At 41.0% G+C, this 21,230-nt stretch overlaps 3 protein-coding genes across 4 annotated transcripts; 1 reads left to right on the forward strand and 2 right to left on the reverse strand.

Annotated features, from left to right (window-relative positions):
* Positions 1 to 1,451: 1,451 nt before the first annotated feature.
* On the reverse strand, positions 1,452 to 5,480 carry LOC124648766 (mitochondrial zinc maintenance protein 1, mitochondrial-like). Its single transcript, XM_047188475.1, has 2 exons — positions 5,231 to 5,480; positions 1,452 to 1,776 (listed from the first exon to the last, which is right to left on the reverse strand). The coding sequence occupies exons 1-2, from the start codon at positions 5,478 to 5,480 to the stop codon at positions 1,700 to 1,702; spliced, it is 327 nt and encodes a 108-aa protein (XP_047044431.1). The 3' UTR covers positions 1,452 to 1,699.
* A 4,155-nt stretch (positions 5,481 to 9,635) lies between these two features.
* On the reverse strand, positions 9,636 to 10,781 carry LOC124650554 (chaperone protein dnaJ 49-like). The gene has a single exon (XM_047190064.1). It carries the CDS (start codon positions 10,768 to 10,770, stop codon positions 9,673 to 9,675), a length of 1,098 nt encoding a protein of 365 aa, XP_047046020.1. The 5' UTR covers positions 10,771 to 10,781; the 3' UTR covers positions 9,636 to 9,672.
* A 1,381-nt stretch (positions 10,782 to 12,162) lies between these two features.
* Positions 12,163 to 18,043, forward strand: LOC124650555 (serine/arginine-rich-splicing factor SR34-like). 2 transcript variants are annotated; one of them, XM_047190066.1, is made up of 13 exons: positions 12,163 to 12,257; positions 12,532 to 12,623; positions 13,172 to 13,237; positions 15,653 to 15,727; positions 15,824 to 15,923; positions 16,004 to 16,050; positions 16,118 to 16,175; positions 16,333 to 16,382; positions 16,514 to 16,570; positions 16,681 to 16,784; positions 17,722 to 17,752; positions 17,824 to 17,892; positions 17,983 to 18,043. In XM_047190066.1, the coding sequence occupies exons 2-13, from the start codon at positions 12,537 to 12,539 to the stop codon at positions 17,995 to 17,997; spliced, it is 759 nt and encodes a 252-aa protein (XP_047046022.1). In that variant the 5' UTR covers positions 12,163 to 12,257; positions 12,532 to 12,536; the 3' UTR covers positions 17,998 to 18,043. The 2 variants fall into 2 exon arrangements, with proteins under 2 accessions (XP_047046022.1, XP_047046021.1); XM_047190065.1 differs by lacking the exons at positions 17,722 to 17,752; positions 17,824 to 17,892; positions 17,983 to 18,043 and adding an exon at positions 16,874 to 17,013.
* The last annotated feature ends 3,187 nt before the right edge of the window (positions 18,044 to 21,230 follow it).

The following is a 21,230-nucleotide window of genomic DNA, read 5'->3' on the forward strand; positions in this document are numbered from 1 at the left end:
CATCAAGCTGGCCGGCCGCAATGTCAGCATGCGTAGTCATGGAAGGACGAAAGGTAGTTCATAGTTTCCCATGTCCAAACTTCTGATTTGATCTGTCTTTGAGTTATTTTTTAAGCCTAATTCTCAACATTCATCACTAGAATACTAGATTAGTTTGTCTATTTCTTAGCAAATTCGGAAATTAATTAGGAAATTTGGGATGTTCACTTGTACTTGTGTAGTCTAGTGGAAATATCCTGCTGGTTTTTTTTTTAAATCGAGACAGACTCTTCCGAACTGCAACTGCAAAGGGAATTGCTATAAAACTACACAAGCCACATCTTTGCACTAAATTGGGATATAACTTTTGCCATTGTGTGATTGTCTATATAGAGAGGGAAATAGCAAGCAAGTTTAGTGTTGACGAAAGTATTGGGACCTTTGATCTTGGTGCTCGTAAAACCGACTTCAATTTGATAGATATAAAACATCATTCATATGGTAGAAAAACAGACATATTTTGATGATCCAGATCTTATAGCATTTACCGTGTTGTGCGACAATTTTTCCTATGATTTTGGTGCTTCTGCTCTCCGCCCCCCCTATCTCCAATTCCTGGCTCCGTCCCTGATGCCTGCTCTCCATCATTTCAATGTTTCAAAATCAAACAACCGTACATCACAGATCTCAAGCCTCGGCTCGAACGGAACAGGATATAAACAATGATGAAAAATGACACCAGAACAGACTAAACCAGCAACCCCCCTCCATCAATTCATTATGGAAAAGCTTCATGGTTTCCAGTGGCTTGCCTGGATAACGCGGCTTAGCGGCACTATAAATTGTTCTCAAGACAGAGTATGCAAATATGGGCACAGAGGCTCAGACCTCATCCTGTCATCCAAGTACTACCAGCGACAAGCATATAGCACGGGGAATGCGCCCCCAGGAGACAGCCCGGCGAGATGCCAGACCTTCCATTCCACGCGATGCTGCCAGGTAGAAACAAAGCTGGGCCATGCTTGTTTTCTCACAAAAGGTTCAAATGTGAGTTCCATGGTTGCAAGTAACGACTTCTCTCCAAGCGTTCGAAGATGCCATTCAAACACTGTAATAACTGGAATGTGATAGGCCGGATGTATCATTTTGATGCAAAGGCTGGGGAAACCCATTTCGAAAAGAAAAAAACACTGTAATAACTGGAATGTGATCACTGCCCCTCAACAGCCCGCAATACACAATACAGAATTCGGGAGATCTAAGGTACATAACAAACCATAGTTATGAGAAGACAAATCTCTGGTGCCCACAGGCGTTCCATCATTTCAAAGTTTTCGAATCAAACAGACATACTATCACAGATCTCAAGTCTCACCTCGAATATGGAACAGGATACTGAAACAATGATGAAATATGACAGCAGAATAGCCTAAACCGGTATTCCCCAAAAAGAAAAAGTCCAGATCAATTCATTAAGGAAAAAAAAGCTTCATGGTTCCAGTGGCTTGCCTGGATAACGTAACGTGACGCAGAAATAGTTCTCAAAACAGAGTAGGCAAATATGTTGACTTGCACGTAAAAAAGAATACAAGTGCTGCAACTATTCTGTTGACCACTAATATGATAGACTGATGACAGGAACTGGTCTTATTAACTATAGCCTAGACATGGTGAGTCTCTGTTGTGACGCTGGTACAGCAGACGCTACAAAATTCCTCCCCTATTTCAACTGAGAAAGGATCTCCTCGGAAGGAATCTCAAGTGTAGCTCCAGCATGTGCCTTCTCAGGTTTCACAACTGCAACACAAAGTAAATTGTCAGAAAACCAACCAACATAACCAGTTTGTGATGTCATTAAACAAACAAGCAAGAAAGTCTTGATAAACATCAAACACTTGCAACCTTTTGTAATGACTTAATGCTGTTATACCACATACAACAACAGAACAAGGTTCTAAAGCTTGATAAAGTGTAAAGTTGCTATAATTTAGTTCATCACTCAGAAGAATTCAAAATCAATTGGTGGAAAACTGTTGCCCTGGACTGAGAAGCTGTCAGCTATGTGATTCCCCACACAGGCCAATATTACAATAATACCCCACATAAGGAAGTCACAAGCAAGGCACTAGTAAAGCCAATACATGTCTGGAAAGACCAATTTTCCATCATTAGCAACCTGCACAGCCGTGGTGGTTGGCATAATGTGTAACCTGGACCACTCGCGACCAGATACAACGAGCAGTACTGCTGTATTGCTAAAACCAAAATCAGGCCAGGGAATACTATGACATTGTAATCCAGCCTACTGGTCATAACCATGGAACACCATCCCAATAATTACAAAACTACAAATATAACAGATATATAGTTTGACAGACTAATGGTACACCAAAAACCTCAATCTGTTTTTACCCTGAGCCTGGTCATGCTATTTTTGGCCAGCAATAAAAGGCTACTACTGAAAGAAGAAAGATTTGACTTCTCATCTTCAATCTTATTACAATATGACCTTCAGCTTCGAATTCAATAATTCCATTCCAGCAAAAAGATATACAATAACAGCGCTTGCTATTGATCAGCTTTTAACTTGATATTTATGTACACCATCAAATAAATCGTAGACTCATTTTAAATTAGGCCATAAAATGATTCTCTTTCACTCACTGTGCCTGCTGTATAAGCTGTAATGTCTTTTTTATACTTCAGAGAATAGAAACCTTATACAATTGTGCTAAAGCTCAAGCACATACTCAAATCATAGTGGACTGAAAAAGGGGACAACACTACTTGATTAAGTTTTTTGAGAATACTACTGGATTAATTTTTACAGGGAACAAATTGCTGGCTGGCTGCAAAGATGAAAAATATACTAATCGAGTTTTTGCTTGTGTAGGCAACTGGTTTCACTATCTCACCCATACAATGTGCCATGAAATCTGTGCATACTCTCTCACAACACATTTACTTGTTTTTTGCGGGAAACACACATTTACTGACTGCGGATTCCCCTAATAAAAGAGAGCTGTGGACAGATCTCAAGGTAGAAGAAGGTACTATGGGTGAGATAGTGGAAGCACTCCCTGACACATAAACACAGAAATATTTTTTTCTAAGGAACATTTCAACTATTTAGAGGATTACATTAAGCAAAGTATTATACAAAATTCCATGACACCTGGAAATTTTGCTAAAATAGTTAATGAACTATTTGAGTATCAAACAGAAGACAAATAACCTACAAACAGAAATTAGGTAGAGAGAGTTACATATATATTTCAAATGTTAAGATTAGAAGTCACTTGGAACTTTTCACAAAGTGAAAACATTTGTGCATTTTTTTGTTCATCAGTAACTTTGTGAACACTGCACAGTGGAGATCGTCTCCTCAGTTAGGGCCAATGGTTGGGACTTGGGAGCTTTATGTAGCTTAAAGAGTGATACTAACCAATAACCTACAAACACAAATTAGGTAGAGGAATCCACGTGCTCTTGATACAATAAACATAATTTAACAAAGGCATGCAGTTATAAGATGGCATAACACTAAATCAGCTAAAAGAATTAAGCAAATGGAACAATTTGCCATGAAAAGATAAATTCGGGATTTCATTGCCTTAGTGTCCTGTAAATGTGCAAATTGAGCATTACTGATGACCTAAACTAGAACTAAATCACTGGAACAGATCAATGGGAAGTGTACACACTCTTCCAGCAACATCAGCTGTCATAGCCTCATAGTGCACTTGTTCTTGCACCATGTTTGCTCCTAATGTGGTACTACAGGAAATTTTGCAACAACTCAGCACAGGCTAATCCTTCATCACAGACTTCAACTAAGATGTTTCTGGGCTGGTTGAACTGTCATTCAAGTATTCCGCAGCAACTAAGCTCAAGTCTTACAGGCTAACCTTTCATCACAGACTTCAGTTAAGATGCTTCTGGGCTGGTTGAACTGCCATTAAATTATTCAGCAACAACTAAGCTCAAGTCCTACAGGCTAACTCTTCATCACAGATTTTATTTAAGATGCTTCTAGGCTGGTTGAACTTCCATTAAATATTCCCCAGTTGTTTGGAATAATTAATCCATATATTCGTTTCTTGATGACACTGTTAGAACTAAATTAATCCTTTCACTTAAATTAAACAAAAGAACCAGTGACATTAATCCATTCCGAAGGATTGTATTTCTATTCTGGCAGGGTAAGAAAAAATAATCCATTTCGAAGGATTGTATTTCTTTTCTGGCAGGATAAGACAAATTAATCCATTTTGATGGACTGCATTTCTTTTCTGGCAGGGTTAGACAGATTAATCCATTTCGATGGGTACGGGCAAATGGCCCTTATGTTTTTAGCTATAACATGTGTCACATTGACATTCTGCTATCTAAGTATCAAACCATGTCAAGTCAGAAGCTTGATACTAGGGCCTAATGTTGAGTTCTTCAAGGCCTATAGTTTAGTTGATGCTGGAAAATCACGTTGATATTTTACCTAAAGTGCATCATAAGGTCAACCTCAAAATATGTTACACTGGTTTGCATCTAGAATCCCATCTATCACACTGAAATTTCAGCTACGCAAGAACCAGTAAACAGAGCAGTTGACAAGGGCAGGCTCAATCTAGCCAGCCAAACCCCCTGCGATAGTATTCGATCAAGTAAGATAAGTTCCCAGACTTATATTATTTTTGTGAAATGCTGTTTCATGTAGCCTGGAAGATTCTGTTGCATCTGTTAATGATATGTCTAAAGAGTGCCATTACTGTTAGTGTTAAGAGCTCCTGAAGATCAAGTTACTATGATACGAAAACTAGTAACTCCTGTTTGCATCTAAATACCTTCAGTAGTATGCGGCTATGTGTTTCACAAGACTAGCTGTTGCTGTATTAGGGAATTGCTCAATGTGGCGAGGAGCCGGTGCAATTTATCTGTTTTAGTAATCTCAAATATTACAATAGCCGCTGTGTAACTGTCGGAAGCACTCTTACTTCATGGAGCAATGCAGTTATCACAGGGTCTGCATCCACAGACCCAATCAGCAAAAGCTCCTCCTGCTCCTGTGATCCTACCGTGTTTAACTCCGAATTCGAGCCTGCTGAAAGCCCTCACTCACATAGCGCAAAACAACAACGGCATCTGATATGAACACGCAACGAATTCTTTCATAACCCTAAGATCCCAAACAGAAAGCAAAGCATTAACAATCCAAGCGGGCGGTGGCCGTTGGTATGGATAATGGAAGTAGTACCGAAGGATCCGGAGGGTGCGCGCTGGGCCTGGACGATCATGTTGGTGATGAAGTGCGCAGCCTCGCGGGCGTCGGAGAGGGCGCGGACGGCGTCCTCGGATCCCGGGGCGAGGCTGCGGTGCTCCTCGAAGCGGCGCCGGATCTCCGCCGCCGACTCGGTGAGCATCAGCTGGTCGCCTGTGAACGTCCGCCGCGCCGCCCGCAGCACCGCCCGGTACGCCGCCAGCCCCTCCGCCGCCGCCGCCGCCATTTTTCCGAGGAGAAGAGGTGTGGCCCTGTGGTGCCGTAGTGGTAAAGAGTCGGCGAGTGCTTTGACCATCCATGCCGACTAGCGTTAAACTTTATAAACTCGGAAATTCAGTTGGGCTCAGGGTGATGCTACTGCCACCAGAAAAAAAAATATTTTTAATTGTTAAAAAAATCATATCTTGATAATCTATTCGTGAAGATGTACATGTGGATTTTTTATTTAAATTTTTGCAACATTTCAAAATGTATCAAAGATACAATTCTAAATAAATGGAGCATATGCCCCAAAGAGCCAGAACACCACTCCTAAAGCTCCCTCAAGATAAAACTTTATAAACTTCAAATGTATATAGTACCACATGACATGTGTAAATGTGCCCATTTTTCCAAAATTAAATCTTGCCTATGTTAATTAGGAGAATACCAGATACTACTGGATAAAATAGGATAATTGAATCTATTTACACTGAAATGTTCATAAACAAAGGGACCATAAGAATAATATACTACTTCCTTTGTTGAATAATTAGGAGAATGTTGGATTTGTGAGACCCGACATTCTTAAATCTCTTTTTTCAGAAATTTTTGATTGTTTTCCTGCAATGGAATCAAATAAACTATAGTCCATACAAAACCATGTAGGATTGGAGGCCCCTCTTTGATTCACATGATTGTGAAAAGCACATGAACGAGAAAAACACATGACATGAAAAATGCATGATTGCAATGCCATGCCCACTCTAGTTCTATAGAAATTTATATGCACTGAAGTTTGTACAGATCCATCACACGAAAAAAAATATGGCGAAGAAGTTTCACTAGATGCTAGATTTCATATGAAATTTAGTGCAAATAATTCCTTAGGAAAAAATGTGGGATACAATTCTATAAAACAAACAACCACTGTAGAAAAAAAATCCTAAGAATAGAGATCTCCATTCTAAATGCAAATCCTTCTGAATCAAAGATGCTCTTAAGCTCATTAGCAACACCAAACCAATCACCACCAATACGGGATTGGAGTCGCATAAATTTTATCGGACGCAACTTCCTCATCGGCATCTCAGCTTTGTCAATGGGGCACCAAAATCTAACCAAAGTGATACATGGTTCACAAAAAACAAGAATGAAAATACCCTCGCCTCGGTCCCACGAATCCGGGCGGCTAGAGTTGGGAGGGGAAGGGTGATTGATCTAAAAGTTTTAGTTAGGTTTTCTTTCACGAAAGTTGCAGAAGTAGTCTAACCCGTAGCGCTATTGGATCGTAAACATCTCACTATTGTTTAAGAACAAAATAACATGTGTTATAGTGGTTCCAAACATAAGAAAAACACTACTTGGTCAAAGCTTTCAAACAACCAATATGTCTTGGAGTAGTTAACATAACGTGCACCACACTTTTGTGGTGCATCTGGTGCTGACTATAATAATGGTATGGAGTAGTAGACCAATTTAACTTAGTCACCACTCATCGGAGGCGGGTGTACATCGAGGGGGGGGGGGCGCCCCCTATTTTAACTAATCTCTGGAGATTTTGTTTTAAAAGGGTTCACTTGGATCTTTTTACCTGTTTTTTCCCATCATTCTCATCCCACATCAACTTTTGTCTAGCCCCCTGGAACACATTTGATGCATCGACGGAAGGGCAGGCACCTCGGACAGATCAAGGAAGTTGCTCAGATCTTGCACGATGGAAGCAGCTGCAGACCACTGAGTCATCCACCAGAGGCGGAGCTATGTGTATCTAACCCATCCCCCTCCCTCCGCCCTAGATTTTGACCAATCTTTGAAAAATAATTTTTTTGGAAAGAATTTAGATGGGGGTTTTAGCCTTTTGTACCCAAACTCTCTGCCACTGTGACTCACGGCTAGATTTTTTTGTTTCTCCGATTTTGGGTAGAATTTGGATAAAATTTACGTGTAATGATTTATTGAATTTTTCATATTCGTTCTCAAGAGATTCGAGAGCTTTTAAAAACTTTTATTGGAAGCAAACTAGATACAGGTGCACAGATATGATTTTGCTGCTCCCGAGCTCATATGCTCCTGTTTTAATAAAAACGGGAAAATATAAAATAAAATAATAAAATCTAAAAAATTTGTACAATAAACATGAACACGTGTTCTAATAGCATGCCAAAAATCTCCTAAAAAAGATATACATGTGCAAAAAGATAAATCTGATTGTTGCAAACAACAAATCCAAATACTCCAAACAACACCAAATTTCGTTATTTTTGCATAGACCACCAAACACGTCATTTCTTACCATAATGTTGTTTTCAGTTAGAACACAATCTCATGTTAGTTGGTAAAAATTCCAGATTTTTTTTATTTTGCTTGCTAATTTTTGGATTTTTTATTATACCAAGAGCATATGAGCTCGGTTAAAAAGTGCATTTTCACGGATGCACCCTCATGATCTATATATACTTTCGAAGGGTACCTTGACATGTTGAATGATGTCGTCCCAACATACTCTAATTAAGAGACATGAAGCGTCGGTTAATCATCATGAAATATTGAAATGCTACAGACCGTGTAATTTCACAAGTGCAGGTACTGGTATTGTAGTGGTAGTTAGGATTGTTAAAATGCAAAAATGTGCAGGATAACTCCCTGCGAGTAGTTTAGGGTCGCTGCCATGTGGGCCTAAATGTGAATGACCCCAAGTTACCCGAACTTAACTCAGGTAATCTCTGTATGATGACGAGATTTTCTTTCGGCGTTCAATGGTGGTGTTGAAAAATTATAGTTCTCTATGTATGGATATTCACATCTTGCTTCGTTAAATTGATTTTAGGGTATTTAGTTATTTTTTTTCTCGGCATGTTGCTACTCTTGTTGATGTTGATTGTATACTTCAATGGCTGCGATGCACGTAGCTTTGGTATTGCGGCTGAAATTAAATATCTACATGTCTATGATTTGGTACCTATCCAAAGCATCCATTCAGAAAAGTATAAAGTTGTGTGAAATTTTTTAAAAACTTACAAGATGTACTCTTTTAGACTATTTTGTATGTAATCGCTAGAGACAGTATCTCTACTATGTACTACGTGTTACTAATACTCTAACCTGCATCTCCAGCAAATCTACTATGTACTACAGGTTCTAGTATATGGCATTGATTGTAAAAAAAAAAAAAAAAAACATACAGAACCTGCATCTCCAGCAAATCAACAATTCAAAGATGCATCAAACATGCCAAAGTGATACCAGGCAATACACATTTGTACTCTGTGTTTCAAGGGTTTTTACAGTTAAGTAAGAACAGCCGCTACAGCCAACCTAGATAATTGTTTCAAGCAGTACAACGCGGCCCGTCCCTCGTGACCTCTAACCACCTTCAAAGACGTATCTGTACAAAATTTTACGTTTACGCTCATCAACTAAAAGACAGGCGTATAATTTCTTCTAGGTGTAACAGGATGCCACGACATGAATCAAATCCGTGTCCCCCTCATGCCGCCAGGTACTCTGTACTCCAACTCTTCATGTACTCATTCATGACATCATGCGAGCGTATTCTTCATGCAAATGTCATAAAAGGTGGGACGCTAGACAGACTAGAAACTATATTCCTTATCCTTTTTCCAGCAAATCTTGATGTGTTGCACCTGCATTAATATAATCAACAAAGTTACATGAGAACACCAAACAAAGACCTACGTGACATGAACACATATTCAAGTTTCCAATATGAAGGCAAAGCTTTAGTTGCTTGTGAGATACCATCACATTAGAGAAGACTAAGTCCTGAACAAAATGGCAAATACATAGTACCCTAAAGCGAGTTGATCACATATGCTAACTAAAAAATGATTTTCTTTCGTTTCAAGTTCTTCATCTAGTTTTATGCAGCAATACTTCACCCAAAATTTAGTGACACATCAACGTCTGGCTTCTGTGCATCAACTTGAGAGATCCTTTTTGAATTTCATTTGAACTATTATTTCCTAAGGAGTAAGGACTAAAACATTGCGTCACATATAACACATCATTTACCATTCTGTAGGAGGTGGAGATACTGAGAAATGGGGAAATGGCAATTTGAACTTAAAAGACCAGAAAATACATGTGGACACTATTATGTACCCAAAATGAACATAGAAAAGTTAATATATGATACCTTTAAAGGGAGTGAAATTCTGCCAAGGGAAGAACAAACTGATCACCATGTGGACACTATATTATTGCACAGAAAGGCTCTGTAGCTTGTCACAGTGAGGTGTAGGGTAGTTCTTGGCCCATTTACGTCGGTGGAGTTCTACACGGCAGTTTCTTCCTAGCATAGACCTATAATCTCTGAAAACTTGTTCCTCCAGGTTATCTCTAGAAAGACTTCCTTGTGGAAACCGCAGATCAAAATCCTGTTTGCTGACAAAGTACTCTACCCCATGCTTTTCTGTGACTGTTGATATTGGATAGTTGTATGTCTTCTGCAGGGCATACTCAGGCTGCCATACTGGAATGAATGCCAACAAAACAAAAAGTAATAACACACCAACGTGCACCAGTATTGTTAAGTTCATGACTGACCCACCCTGTACTGGATGCTCCCTTCTCTGCTGCTCCTGCCTAGCTGCTCCTCTTGCTCTGTTGGCATTGTGAGCACGGAACGAATTATCATGGTACTGGTTACCATAGAAGAAAGACCTGAATATCTCATCTGGATCTGGATCTTCTTCATAGTTATAGAAGCCATTTCTTGGTTGCCTCCTTCGCCTAGCAGTTCTCTGCCTAGTGACATTGGAATATTGGTCGTTAAACTCATGGCCCTCAAGGGCACCTGTCTGATCATAGGTCTTCCGTGACTGATCATTGCCTAGGCACTTGAAAGCCTTGCTGACCATCTTGAATGCATCTTCTGCCCCAGGGGCCTTGTTCTTGTCAGGATGAATTTTCAGCGATAACCTTCTGTAGGCCTTCCTAATCTCCTCCAAAGAGCAACTCCTCTCCACTCCAAGAATTGCATAGTAGTCCTTCTTCTTCCTGATATCACGGACCACTCTAACATTCTCCTCGCTGTAACCCTTTTCAGCACTAGAAGGACCGGCGCATTCTTTTGGAGTTTTTTGGTTTTCACAAACTCCACCTCTTCTGGTCTTGTCATGAGAAGCCAGCGGATCAAACTTCTTGGTTGTGGTCAACAAATCAACAATCGGAAGGCTAGGATCCAATCTTTGGGCAATTCGAATGAATTTTTCTGCCCGCTGTCTATCTCCAGATGCAAGTGCAGCTTGTGCAAGCTTGACAGACCTCAAAGCCTCATCTTTGTTCCCCTCCATGACTTCAGTCAATCGTCAGCGTCTGGATCCAATATAGGTAGGGCGTTAAAATGTATGCCATATGAAACAAGAGTATACGGCAACTTGGTACCAGCAGATTGGCGGATTAGAAAATAAATATGGATTCATAAGATAATACACTGTATGGAACGGTATATGATGACCATCAGAAATCAGTTGATGTAAACAAATAGCCCAACAAACTACTAGGAAACTCCTGGGTGCATACAAAATTAGAAACTACAGTACAACACCATATGAGAAGAGTTACATAAAAGCAAAAATAAATAAACAGAATGCCGCGCTCATCAGTACAGAAACTACATAAATTGAGCAAGAAATTCCGATGTGATAAACTTATTGATCAAGCATGGCCAAATAGAACTGAACTAACACAAAACGGTGGAAGGAAATTAACAAGCAACGACACATTACAAAGCTCAATCTAAGAAGGTATTCCTACTATCAGTGCCCAGGGCGTACGATAGAGCCGCAATGCTTTTTTTTTCTTCCTGTAATCCATCGTAACACTTGTATTATCAACGAAATTAGCAGCTCACCCTTGCTATATTCCAAAGAAAAGGCTACTTGCAGGCATTCAACAGCTCAGGAAATCAGCAAGCAATTGGATCGAAAAGGTCCAACCTCCCATAAATCGTAGCTCTGCAGCCCAAAAATCCTAAGCATGCTCACAAACGATGTTCATTTGCTACTATTTGCGCTAGAGAAACTACACTTTTGTGGGTGGACAGAAAGTCAGAAACTAGTAAACTTGCAAAAGAAAATAATTATAATTCCTATGCCTAACTGATCTTATGCCTGACTGATCCAAATTGGCTACCGACTAGAGAACGTAAGATCCCGACTAAACAAGAACCACGGGCGCATGTAATAGCTGATCCTACCCACCGCTACGGTTCTCGCAAACCCTAGGCTACATAGCTTCGCAATCAGGACGGACAGGAAAGTCAAGTTGGGACGAACACCTGCGCTCGCGGCGACAGGGTCGAGGCCAAATTAAAGGAGCTTGAGACTTTGAGAGCCTGTAGTAATCTGAGAGCGGCCGACGGGAAGTTCTTACCGGGAAGAGAGAGAGAAGCCGGCACGGCGAGGAGACCACCGCCCGACGGGAGAGACCGGGAGAGGAAGAAGAGAGGATGGGGGGAGGAAGGCACTTTTTCGCGGAACCCCTCGACCTTTCCGCGTCTTACGATCCGGACCGTCGAGGCTCACTGTGGGTGGAGGTGGCTGGGGCCCAAAGCCCAGCCAGCCAGGTATCACATCCACGGCTCGTACACGCGGCACGAATCGTAAAGCACAGCAGCCCTCTCCTACTTGGCTACTTCCGTATCGGCCGCCGCTCCCCTCCGAAGCTTCTCGATCCCCCTACACAGACTGCCGTTTCTGTCCTCGTCGTCTACCTCCCCGCGGCCGCGGAGTCCTTGCGCAGATCAATCCAACCCTAGTTCTTCCGCGCTAATCCCCGCGTAAGTTCGTGTTCCCGCTTCCTGGTCGCTACTGCTTTCGCGTATGCCTCTCTTTTTCCCTCTCTGCGCGGTAATCGTGTCGCGTTTTGCTTGGATTGGTTTGGAACGCCGTGTTGGTTTCTGCAAATTTTGTTCGATTTTAGCGGTAGAGTTTCTGTGTTCGCGGCCGTACGAATCCCAGTGGTTTCTGGGAGATGAGATGCAAATTTTGTTTCTGTATAATTACTTTTTCCCTCAAGCTATTTGCTGATTGGGAATTTTGTCCTTCTTGCAGAAACGATGAGCCGACGCAACGGCTGCACCATCTACGTGGGCAATCTCCCCGAAGACATCCGCGAGAGGGAAATCGAGGATCTCTTCTACAAGGTTAGTTTTAAGGAGTTCGTATTTACTCGTTTGCTTCTTGTCTGTTATTAAGAACGCGCCAGTTCCGCGGTAAGCTGGTTCTGATATCAGCTAAAACTGTAATTCGCGGTAGCAGTCAGACATGGAGGGCATAGTTCTCGGTTAGAAGTTGGAAATATGAACTGATGTCAAGTGTTGTTAAAGTAAAAGACTTATCTACGGATTTCATTTTGCTTGTAAGAACAATTATTGTGAGCGCTGTGATTGTACTTGTATGCGCTCAACAAGATAATTCTCTATCCTAACACCATTTGACATGTAAGCTCACTGTCACCGTGACAACAAAAATGTGTCCATGTGACCGTGTCCTGTGTGAGTTTCGCAATGCCAGCTTCACAATTGACTTCTACCTTTACCTAGATCACACCTCGTTGCTCTTGCAAGAGGATTAGATTTGCAGAAGGAAAGCATAGAGATAGAGCATTAGGTGCCGCCATTACCTTCATTTTTCTGTTCAGTAAAGCATTCCTGCATGTAAATTTTAATTTTCTGTTACTTGTCTTCTGCAGTATGGCCCTATCGTGGACATCGACCTGAAAATTCCTCCAAGGCCTCCAGTTTTTGCTTTTGTTGAGGTAATGTGTTGTCGTCAGGGTTTTATAGGAATATTTATTCTCGCTCAATTGTGTTCAGATTTATAGTATACGCTATTTTCCTGTGAGGGTTGTCTCATTAAAAAAAGAAATAGCAAATTAGATTTGTTTGTTGGTTGTTTTGCTTGTATTTGATAAAATGTTTGGCATACATTGTGTCAATATTTTCTCCCAAGTTTTGTTAAAAGTGGTATGAATCAATCTTGAAATAAATCTTTTTGAGGTTTAGGACAACTTGATTATTCTATATCGGTTCTACAATAATATATATAACAAGATAACTCCATCCCCTCCCTATAAACAACTTAGTTGCATAACCCCTTGTAAATCATCTTACAACGCCCCTTATAAGTCCTCATGTATCATTTAATTGTCCTCAACCTATCTTAAATGTTCATCAAATCCTGACACATCTGAGGTCATACAGTCATGCCCATATCACTAGTCATGTTGGAGTATGAGACCAGTAGGGACAATGCCACTACCACCAATGGGCAGCAAGGAGATAGTGAGGAAAGACAGTTCTTGTGATTATGTGGTAGAGGGGGAGACCAGGCTAGGCTTTCTAGTGGATCCCATGTGTTATTGTTGCTAGTGTGTGAGTGATGTTGCAAGGAAATGAGACGTGGACTTAGGGTAGTCAAATAGAGTGACTTAATATCTTTGAAATTGGAGCCAGTGACAGATTCATCCATGCTTCCTGCCTCCTTTCCCACCTTGCTCAAAATGTTATTAATCAGCTAACTTAACACAATGATGCTCCCCTGCAAACTAACTGGATTAACCACGTCCTAAAAAATTCTTCAATTCAAACGGAGCATGACCCAGACATGCTGTGATGCCAATTCGGATGGACGTCACAGCGTAGCTAAGGTGTGGAGCCGCCGGACGACGGCCATGGCTTAATATGATCGTTGATCGGGGTATTTTTAATTTAGCTACTTTTACTTTCATTCTGTAACGAACTGAACCTCCTAGGAGGCGTGTACCAAACCCTATCTTTTCAATGAAATGAAAAGCAAAAATCTCTTTGCGTTTTCTCGAAAAAATTATTTAGCTAGTAGAAGAATTGATGTAGTTCTTTTGCTTCTATTTGTCAGATGAAGGAAGCTCACCATCAGTTTTTCTTGTGAATGATGTCCCCAACAAGTACATACTAAATATTAAACACAGCATCATACTAAATATTAAACACAGCATAATACCACATCTTAAGTCAAATTGCACATTTTGCACTCATCTTATTCATCTTGGTACTTTTGGTTTTATCAACATAAACATGGACACATCTAATCTTTGAGAACTCCATGTGTCGAACAGCCTCTTTATGCAACATTAACACTTGCACTGCAAATGGAATAGTCTCCGATGACACTTAATGACATAAACCCCACTCCTCTTTCATATGGACCCTAGCAGCACTGATTGTGGAGTGCATATTCTCTCTTGAATGATATGCAAATGCAAAGACATAACTCCCAACTTTACTAACAAAAGAAACATGTCATACTCTTTACTCGTGACTTTTGTATCGCTACATCATCAACCTTAGGCGAGTTATCAACATCCAGAAGTAATATCCTGTGAAACAATATAAGGAATAACATTTTAGGGATTCATCGGATGTACCCGAAGGGACATTTTAGGGATTCAAGTAGATTAGATATTGACAGCTTCTGACCTGGATTTGGCTTTAGCCGCGGTCCATAAATTATTGGTGGTGGTGGCTCTGGCCTGAATGCACAAGTACCTGTTCGAGATATGCAATCACGACTCCATAAAAACATAACAAACCATATATGTTGTGTTATTAACAGGTTTAATTCCCCACTTTCCTGAACCGAACATAAGTTCTGTAGTGTCAACACAAGCACGTGGCAAAAAAGAGGTTAACCCACATACTTGTGAAGCCAACCTTTTTCCCTTTGGTGTCGATACAAAAGCTGGCTGCTTCAGCTTAACATGACATAGGGGTATTTCTGGATGATGTCTTTTGGTGCATAACTGAACCAGAAACTTGCACTGACATTTTTTTAACCAAACATCTTTTAGTGGCATGAACCTAATTTTCCTAGATGTAATCATGTTTTGTATCTGTATTTGGAGCACAACAACCTAAAAGTTCTTTTTTTTCTACTCTCTAAAGTCTTAACTCCTACAACAAACTATGTTGTCCTAAGACTCATAAACTACTTGGTTGTACCTCCTTATCAAAGGAGAGCCTGAAACCCTCATTGGCACATCATGCAAAACAACATGCTTTTCCAGTATACAAAATCTAACCAATGGGATATATCAGTTTTTCTGAATGTTCTACTATATATACTTTTAAAAGCATTAAAAGCAATCTTTTGGATAGCACCTCGGAGTCTAACACCGAAGTGTGGCATGTTGCAGTTTGAAGACCCACGTGATGCTGACGATGCGATTTATGGCCGTGATGGATATGACTTCGATGGCCAGAGGTTGCGGGTAAGTGGACCTTGTATGAGTATTCTTTTTTCCTTTTTATAGATGGAAAATATATCTTAATTTTTCTTATCTTTGCTTCTTTTGTGAATTATCCAGGTGGAGTTAGCTCACGGTGGAAGAGGCGCTTCTTTTGATCGATCAAGCAGCTATAGCAGTTCTGGACGCCGTGGTGCAGCTAGACGTTCTGATTACCGTGGTTTGCATTTCTAACTTTAAGCTTCAGAATATTGATTTTGAGATATCCCTGCTCTTATTATCTCTATTCATGAATTACAGTTATGGTTACTGGATTACCTTCTTCTGCATCATGGCAAGATCTCAAGGTTTGTATGTGAACGTAAGCTCTTGAAGTTCATCCTTCATGAATCTTAATTTACTTCCATTTTTCAGGATCATATGCGGCGAGCTGGTGATGTCTGTTTCTCTGATGTTTATCGTGAGGCTGGAGGTTAGTAATGACCACTTTTCAGTTCCTCTTTTGCCCCTTATGAGTTTTCGTATGAATTTGGGGCTGGTTGTTTAGATAGTATGAAATTCATAGTTCATTCAAACCGTGTTATCCTATAGAAATCTTAATTACTGCTATTTTTTTTTACGTGCTGCAGCAATTACTGGAATAGTTGAATATACCAATTATGAAGATATGAAACATGCGGTAAGTTTGTATGTGTCTTCTCTGTTGTCTTGTAGATGGTTGGTTTAGTAACTGACAAAGAGATATGTTATACGCTGCACCACAATCAGACATGTCCATGAACATATATGCTTACTAGTTGTATCTTGTAGATAAGGAAGCTTGATGATTCAGAGTTCCGTAATGCGTTTTCACGATCGTATATCAGGGTATGATTGTCTTCTGTTCTCCCCTTCTTTAGCTATACTGGAATGATATTCATGTTTGTCCCATCCGAACTGGAAATATACATGTCTTATTCAACTTGTGCTGCTAATAGGTGAGGGAGTACAATACTAAGCGTAGCCGCTCTTACTCCAGAAGCAGAAGCCCCAGCTGCTCGTACTCGAGAAGCAGAAGTCGCAGTTATAGCAGGAGTCCAAGGTATGGATTAGTTTCTTCATACTCAAATTAGTTCATGATGGTACAGCTTAGATCTTAACATGTGCATACCTTCGTTGATCCAAATCTAGAGCTGCTTCTCGGTCTCCGTCACCTGTTAAAGCAAGGTATGACCAGTTTCATTCCGGTAGGGAGTGTATTGAAGTTTGACAACGCTAGCTATCTGCATCTTTGGTACCGAGAAAGCACACACTAAGGAAATGATGCTGTCAGGTTTCTTACTGTTTTGTTCAGTAAGTATTTTGAATGATCTGATGAGTTCGTGTTGTCCCAACTAAGGAACTGCAGTGAAAAGAGCTGTTAACAAGAAGTAAAAAATGACCCGCAAAATAAAAAGAAAAAAGAAAAATGGCCTTTACCTTTTAACTTCTAGAATTCTGTTTTGGTTTGCTTCGTGTCTTACGTTTGCTGTACATTGTTTTTCCCAACACGGCCTTTTGAGATGGCAACTGGACTACAACCAGCGCTAGGAGGGCTGGCACTAAGCATGTATGCTATGGATTTTGTGGTATATTGGTATTACTACTGTTGACTTTAGCACTTCCATACTCAAATATACACCTGCCCTGGTTCTCAAATATAAACCTTGCATTTTGTTTTTTAGATCACATCTGTGCAACCAAAAAAAAAAGGTTTTTCCTTGTTGGATCAAAACCATCAATCCGTAGTGGCTGCATATTCCCTTAAACACATGCAGTTAACTCCTTTTTGAAAGGAAAAAGCATGTATTTTCGAATTTGTTTTGTGGTACAAAAAGACATGAGCTGTGGTGTGGGGTGAGGATCTGCCCAGATGCCCACCCAAATTTTGCAGTACATTCTGTTGCTCTCATGTGCATAGGTGCAAATATATTGTGATCATACCATATGAATGCAAAATTGCTGAGTCACAATTTTTTGTTCGTGGGAATATTTTGCAGGTCATCATCAAGATCCCTATCACCTGCTGCTGTAAGTGTCTGAGAGAATCAAATCCTTCTGTTCGATAATTTTTTCCATATTTTGACTCGAGTTTGTTGCAGCCCCCTCACGACAAGTCTGCGAGCAGGAGCCCCACCAGGAGCAGAAGTTTATCCCCATCTAAGTCTCCTGTATGCAGTGTACTTCATATTTCGACGCTCATCAAAATTTTATAATCTTGTAAGATTGTAGTGTAGTGATCAAATTCATTTTCCTTGCAGGTGAAATCTGACTGAAGGCAAATGCATCTGAAGCGTCAAAAATCATATCATGGGACAGAGAATCTAATATCGATTATGAATGTTCTGTTCTAGGAAATAGCATACCTATTCCTTATATTAAGAAAAAGAGTTTTCAGCCTTGTGGTTTCAGATGAATATGGCTCTTCGCTACTATGTTTTACTCCTGCACTTAGCAGTTGCCAGTATACAAAGTGGTTAACTCGTGGCTTTAAACTTTATGCTATTGTATCTTGTCACAAAAAGTTTATGTTACAGTAGAGTTTATATATGCTTTAAATAATCTACTTCAACTTTTGTGGTTTCTTGTCACGAAAAACCCAACTGCATTGGTCTATTATTGCTGCGTTTCTGGATCATTGATTGTGCAAAAGCTTTGGTATGTGCTGGTGTGGCCTTTATGGGCATAATTCAGCTCGCCTGGGTTGTTGCTATTTGGCTCCATGATCTATGTTCCCCTCCGGTGCTCCAGTGGTGCGTGGCTGGTTTCTGCCTGCCCGGATGTTGTTCCCCATGAAGTGAAGAAAGGAATGTATGCTGATCAAATGTGCCTCTTGTCGCATTCAAGTGATGGCCCTATGTGGCTGGGGGAGAAGATTGGAAAGATAGCCCATGCATGATTGTATGACTGGCCGAGAAGATTGGAAAGATAGCCCATGCATGATTGTATGACTGGCCGAGAAGATTGGAAAGATAGCCCATGCATGATTGTAGGACTTGGCAGTGACACGTTAGAGCTCGTTCTGATAAGATGTTCATAAGAGGACATATGGGATGGCCCAAAGACCACAGAATTGGGGCAGATCGGCGGTCTCTGGGCTCTCGAGACGTACCAGTTCGGGACACTCAAGTGTGAAGATATTGCTCTTTAGAGGTGTCCGGTTTTGGTCGAGTCTGACACGGGTTGTTTTGTTTTGTGTGAGGCCCTCTTTGTATTGTGTTTGTATTGTGTGTGGGGTTGCTAGTCTTCGGATTGGTGTTGTAAGCCGAAAGGCTCTGTATTGGTTGTCGGTATCTCCTTCTATGTGTGAGATATGTCTCCTTTGAAAATATGTTCCATAAGAAGATTTTGCATCTTGGATGAGTAAGTTCGTGAAAAGCACGTGTGTAGCGTCTACAGAATCATGCCTGCAAAGTCCTGTGTTTTAGCTTTTCTTTTTGTAGAGTTAAGAGATTCATGACCTCTAGTCATGGGCTCCTTGCACTGAACAATTAATTTGGTCAACACACTGTACCGGAGGAAAGAGTACAAGGTAGTTGACCTGTTGATGATAGTTGGAAGTAGACAGCAGCATCAAGTCCAATCCAACTGGGGAAAAAGCACAGAGCACACAGCGAGGTCATATAGCGAGGAGTACGCCTCTTCACGCCACTGCACATGGCCGTAGAAAGCAACCAAGCACAGGAACCACATAAACGGCTCAGCGAACTCGCATGTTAGGCTAGCCCTCTTCCCTGTCACGACCAAACAGTTACATCATAATCTGATCATGCCGTTGAGGAATACAGAACTCCAACGAAAAAGACACTGGAAAATCAGCAGGTAAACACATGGAGGCCGGGTGGATCTCAGTCCCCGTCGGAGGGAGGGCTCGGCGCTCACATGGTGGTGGCAGCCTATTTTCAAATAAAATCTCCCCGGCTTCAGCTCCATCTCGATGGCGACATCGAGAAGCTTGTAGGAGTGGTGTAATTCTCGAGGACTTCTTCGGATCTTCATGGAGCTTTATCGATGGTTATTCCTTCTTATTCGTCTCCGAGACGGATGTGGTCTTTCTAGACCCGTTTGCAACTTTCCGTTCACAACCAACAACGTCAGGCCAACTCAGGGAGGAGCGGCAGCGGCAACACGCCGTCGACACGGTCTGGAGGTTGAAGACGAATGGCATCTCAAGGATTTTGTTGCAATTATCGTTCTTGGTGGGGTGCTTTGTACTATTCGATGTTCTCTTAATAACATGGTTCTATTCGCAAAAAAGAGCAATATCTTCAACCAAAGTTTCTTTGTCGACGCACCATCCACCCTTAAACGTCTAAAAGATGGTGAGTGGGAAGCGGGACTTGGTCTGCCCTGAGAAAGGTATCACCTTGGACGCATCGGCAATGTCATATATTGCGCCCCTAGAGTTCAACCAGGAGCAGCGACAAACACCAGAGAAACACCACTGGAGTTCAAACACCAGAGCAATACCCCTGGGTTTAACCCTGTATAATGACAAGTGGGCCTTATGTGGCCTTAGCTAGAGTTTGTTTGGAGTTAGATCATCTCAAATAATGTATTGGTCATATTAAATTTTGCATCCACTCAAACCTCATGAAAATAATCCTTTGTTTTCTCTGCGGTGCAATCAATCAAACAAAAATCAGGTATGATTCAAGTGGCGGCAACATTGCAATCTTACCATTTTCCTATCCGTATGCTTTTTTCTGAATCATCTTAATAAAATAGGCTATCAAGTTCATATAACTATACTGAAAGGATCAAGACGGTCAGCTGAGGGGTGTGAATAGGAGACCACCAATTTTTAGTATCTTTTTCCAATTTTAGGGAACAACAATAAACTAGGTTGTCTTGATAATGCAACTAGGTGAACAACCCATATGAGAACACACAAGATACAAGTAGCCAAGCAAAACAACAAATTTAGCAAGTTATACCAAGTAAGTGAAGGATAGAAATAGCGGCAAGGTGGAGACAATGATATATCTCGGAGTCCCCACCTTTGGGGGTGGTACGTCTCCGTGATATGCGTGAGGGTACAATGCCCACATAGCAACAATGGCTAACTTATTCTCCTCGTGCCCTCACACGACGCTAGGTGTCATGATCCACTAAGTAATGCCCTTGAGGCAGCAATCGAGCTTTCACAAACAAGGTTAGGGCAATCTCCAGAAACTCAAATTTAACGGAGCTTACATCATGATGATTGTGATCTAGGACGACCTCTACTATCAAAAAAAAAAATGAAACCGTGTCTAGCAGGAACTAGACACTTTTTGATATAGTAGAAGGCGGGACTTGGCGTGACAATTCCGAAATTCGTTCCTGATAGGAATTGAACTCTGATCGTTGGGGTGCGCCACTGCGACTCCAACCACTAGGCTAAGCCCACGTCGTCACCTCTACTAGGGTACCCAAACATCCACAAGTAACAAAATCCACAGTTGATTACAACAGGGGACCAACATTGCTTTTGGTAAAACTCTAGATCTAGACCATCTCTTTCAAA

This window comes from Lolium rigidum, chromosome 4 (genome assembly GCF_022539505.1).
Source record: "Lolium rigidum isolate FL_2022 chromosome 4, APGP_CSIRO_Lrig_0.1, whole genome shotgun sequence".
NCBI classification, from domain to species: domain Eukaryota; kingdom Viridiplantae; phylum Streptophyta; class Magnoliopsida; order Poales; family Poaceae; genus Lolium; species Lolium rigidum.

What these genes read in the sequence shown, in the direction of transcription:
- LOC124650555 (XM_047190066.1), top strand. Translation starts at nt 12,537, where the DNA reads ATGAGCCGACGCAACGGCTGCACCATCTACGTGGGCAATCTCCCCGAA. An exon ending in CAGTTTTTGCTTTTGTTGAG is followed by an intron (nt 13,238 to 15,652) that starts GTAATGTGTTGT and finishes GGCATGTTGCAG; the next exon opens with TTTGAAGACCCACGTGATGC. An exon ending in TAGACGTTCTGATTACCGTG is followed by an intron (nt 15,924 to 16,003) that starts GTTTGCATTTCT and finishes CATGAATTACAG; the next exon opens with TTATGGTTACTGGATTACCT.
- LOC124648766 (XM_047188475.1), bottom strand. Translation starts at nt 5,480, where the DNA reads ATGGCGGCGGCGGCGGCGGAGGGGCTGGCGGCGTACCGGGCGGTGCTG. An exon ending in CGCACCCTCCGGATCCTTCG is followed by an intron (nt 1,777 to 5,230) that starts GTACTACTTCCA and finishes TTTGTGTTGCAG; the next exon opens with TTGTGAAACCTGAGAAGGCA.
- LOC124650554 (XM_047190064.1), bottom strand. Translation starts at nt 10,770, where the DNA reads ATGGAGGGGAACAAAGATGAGGCTTTGAGGTCTGTCAAGCTTGCACAA.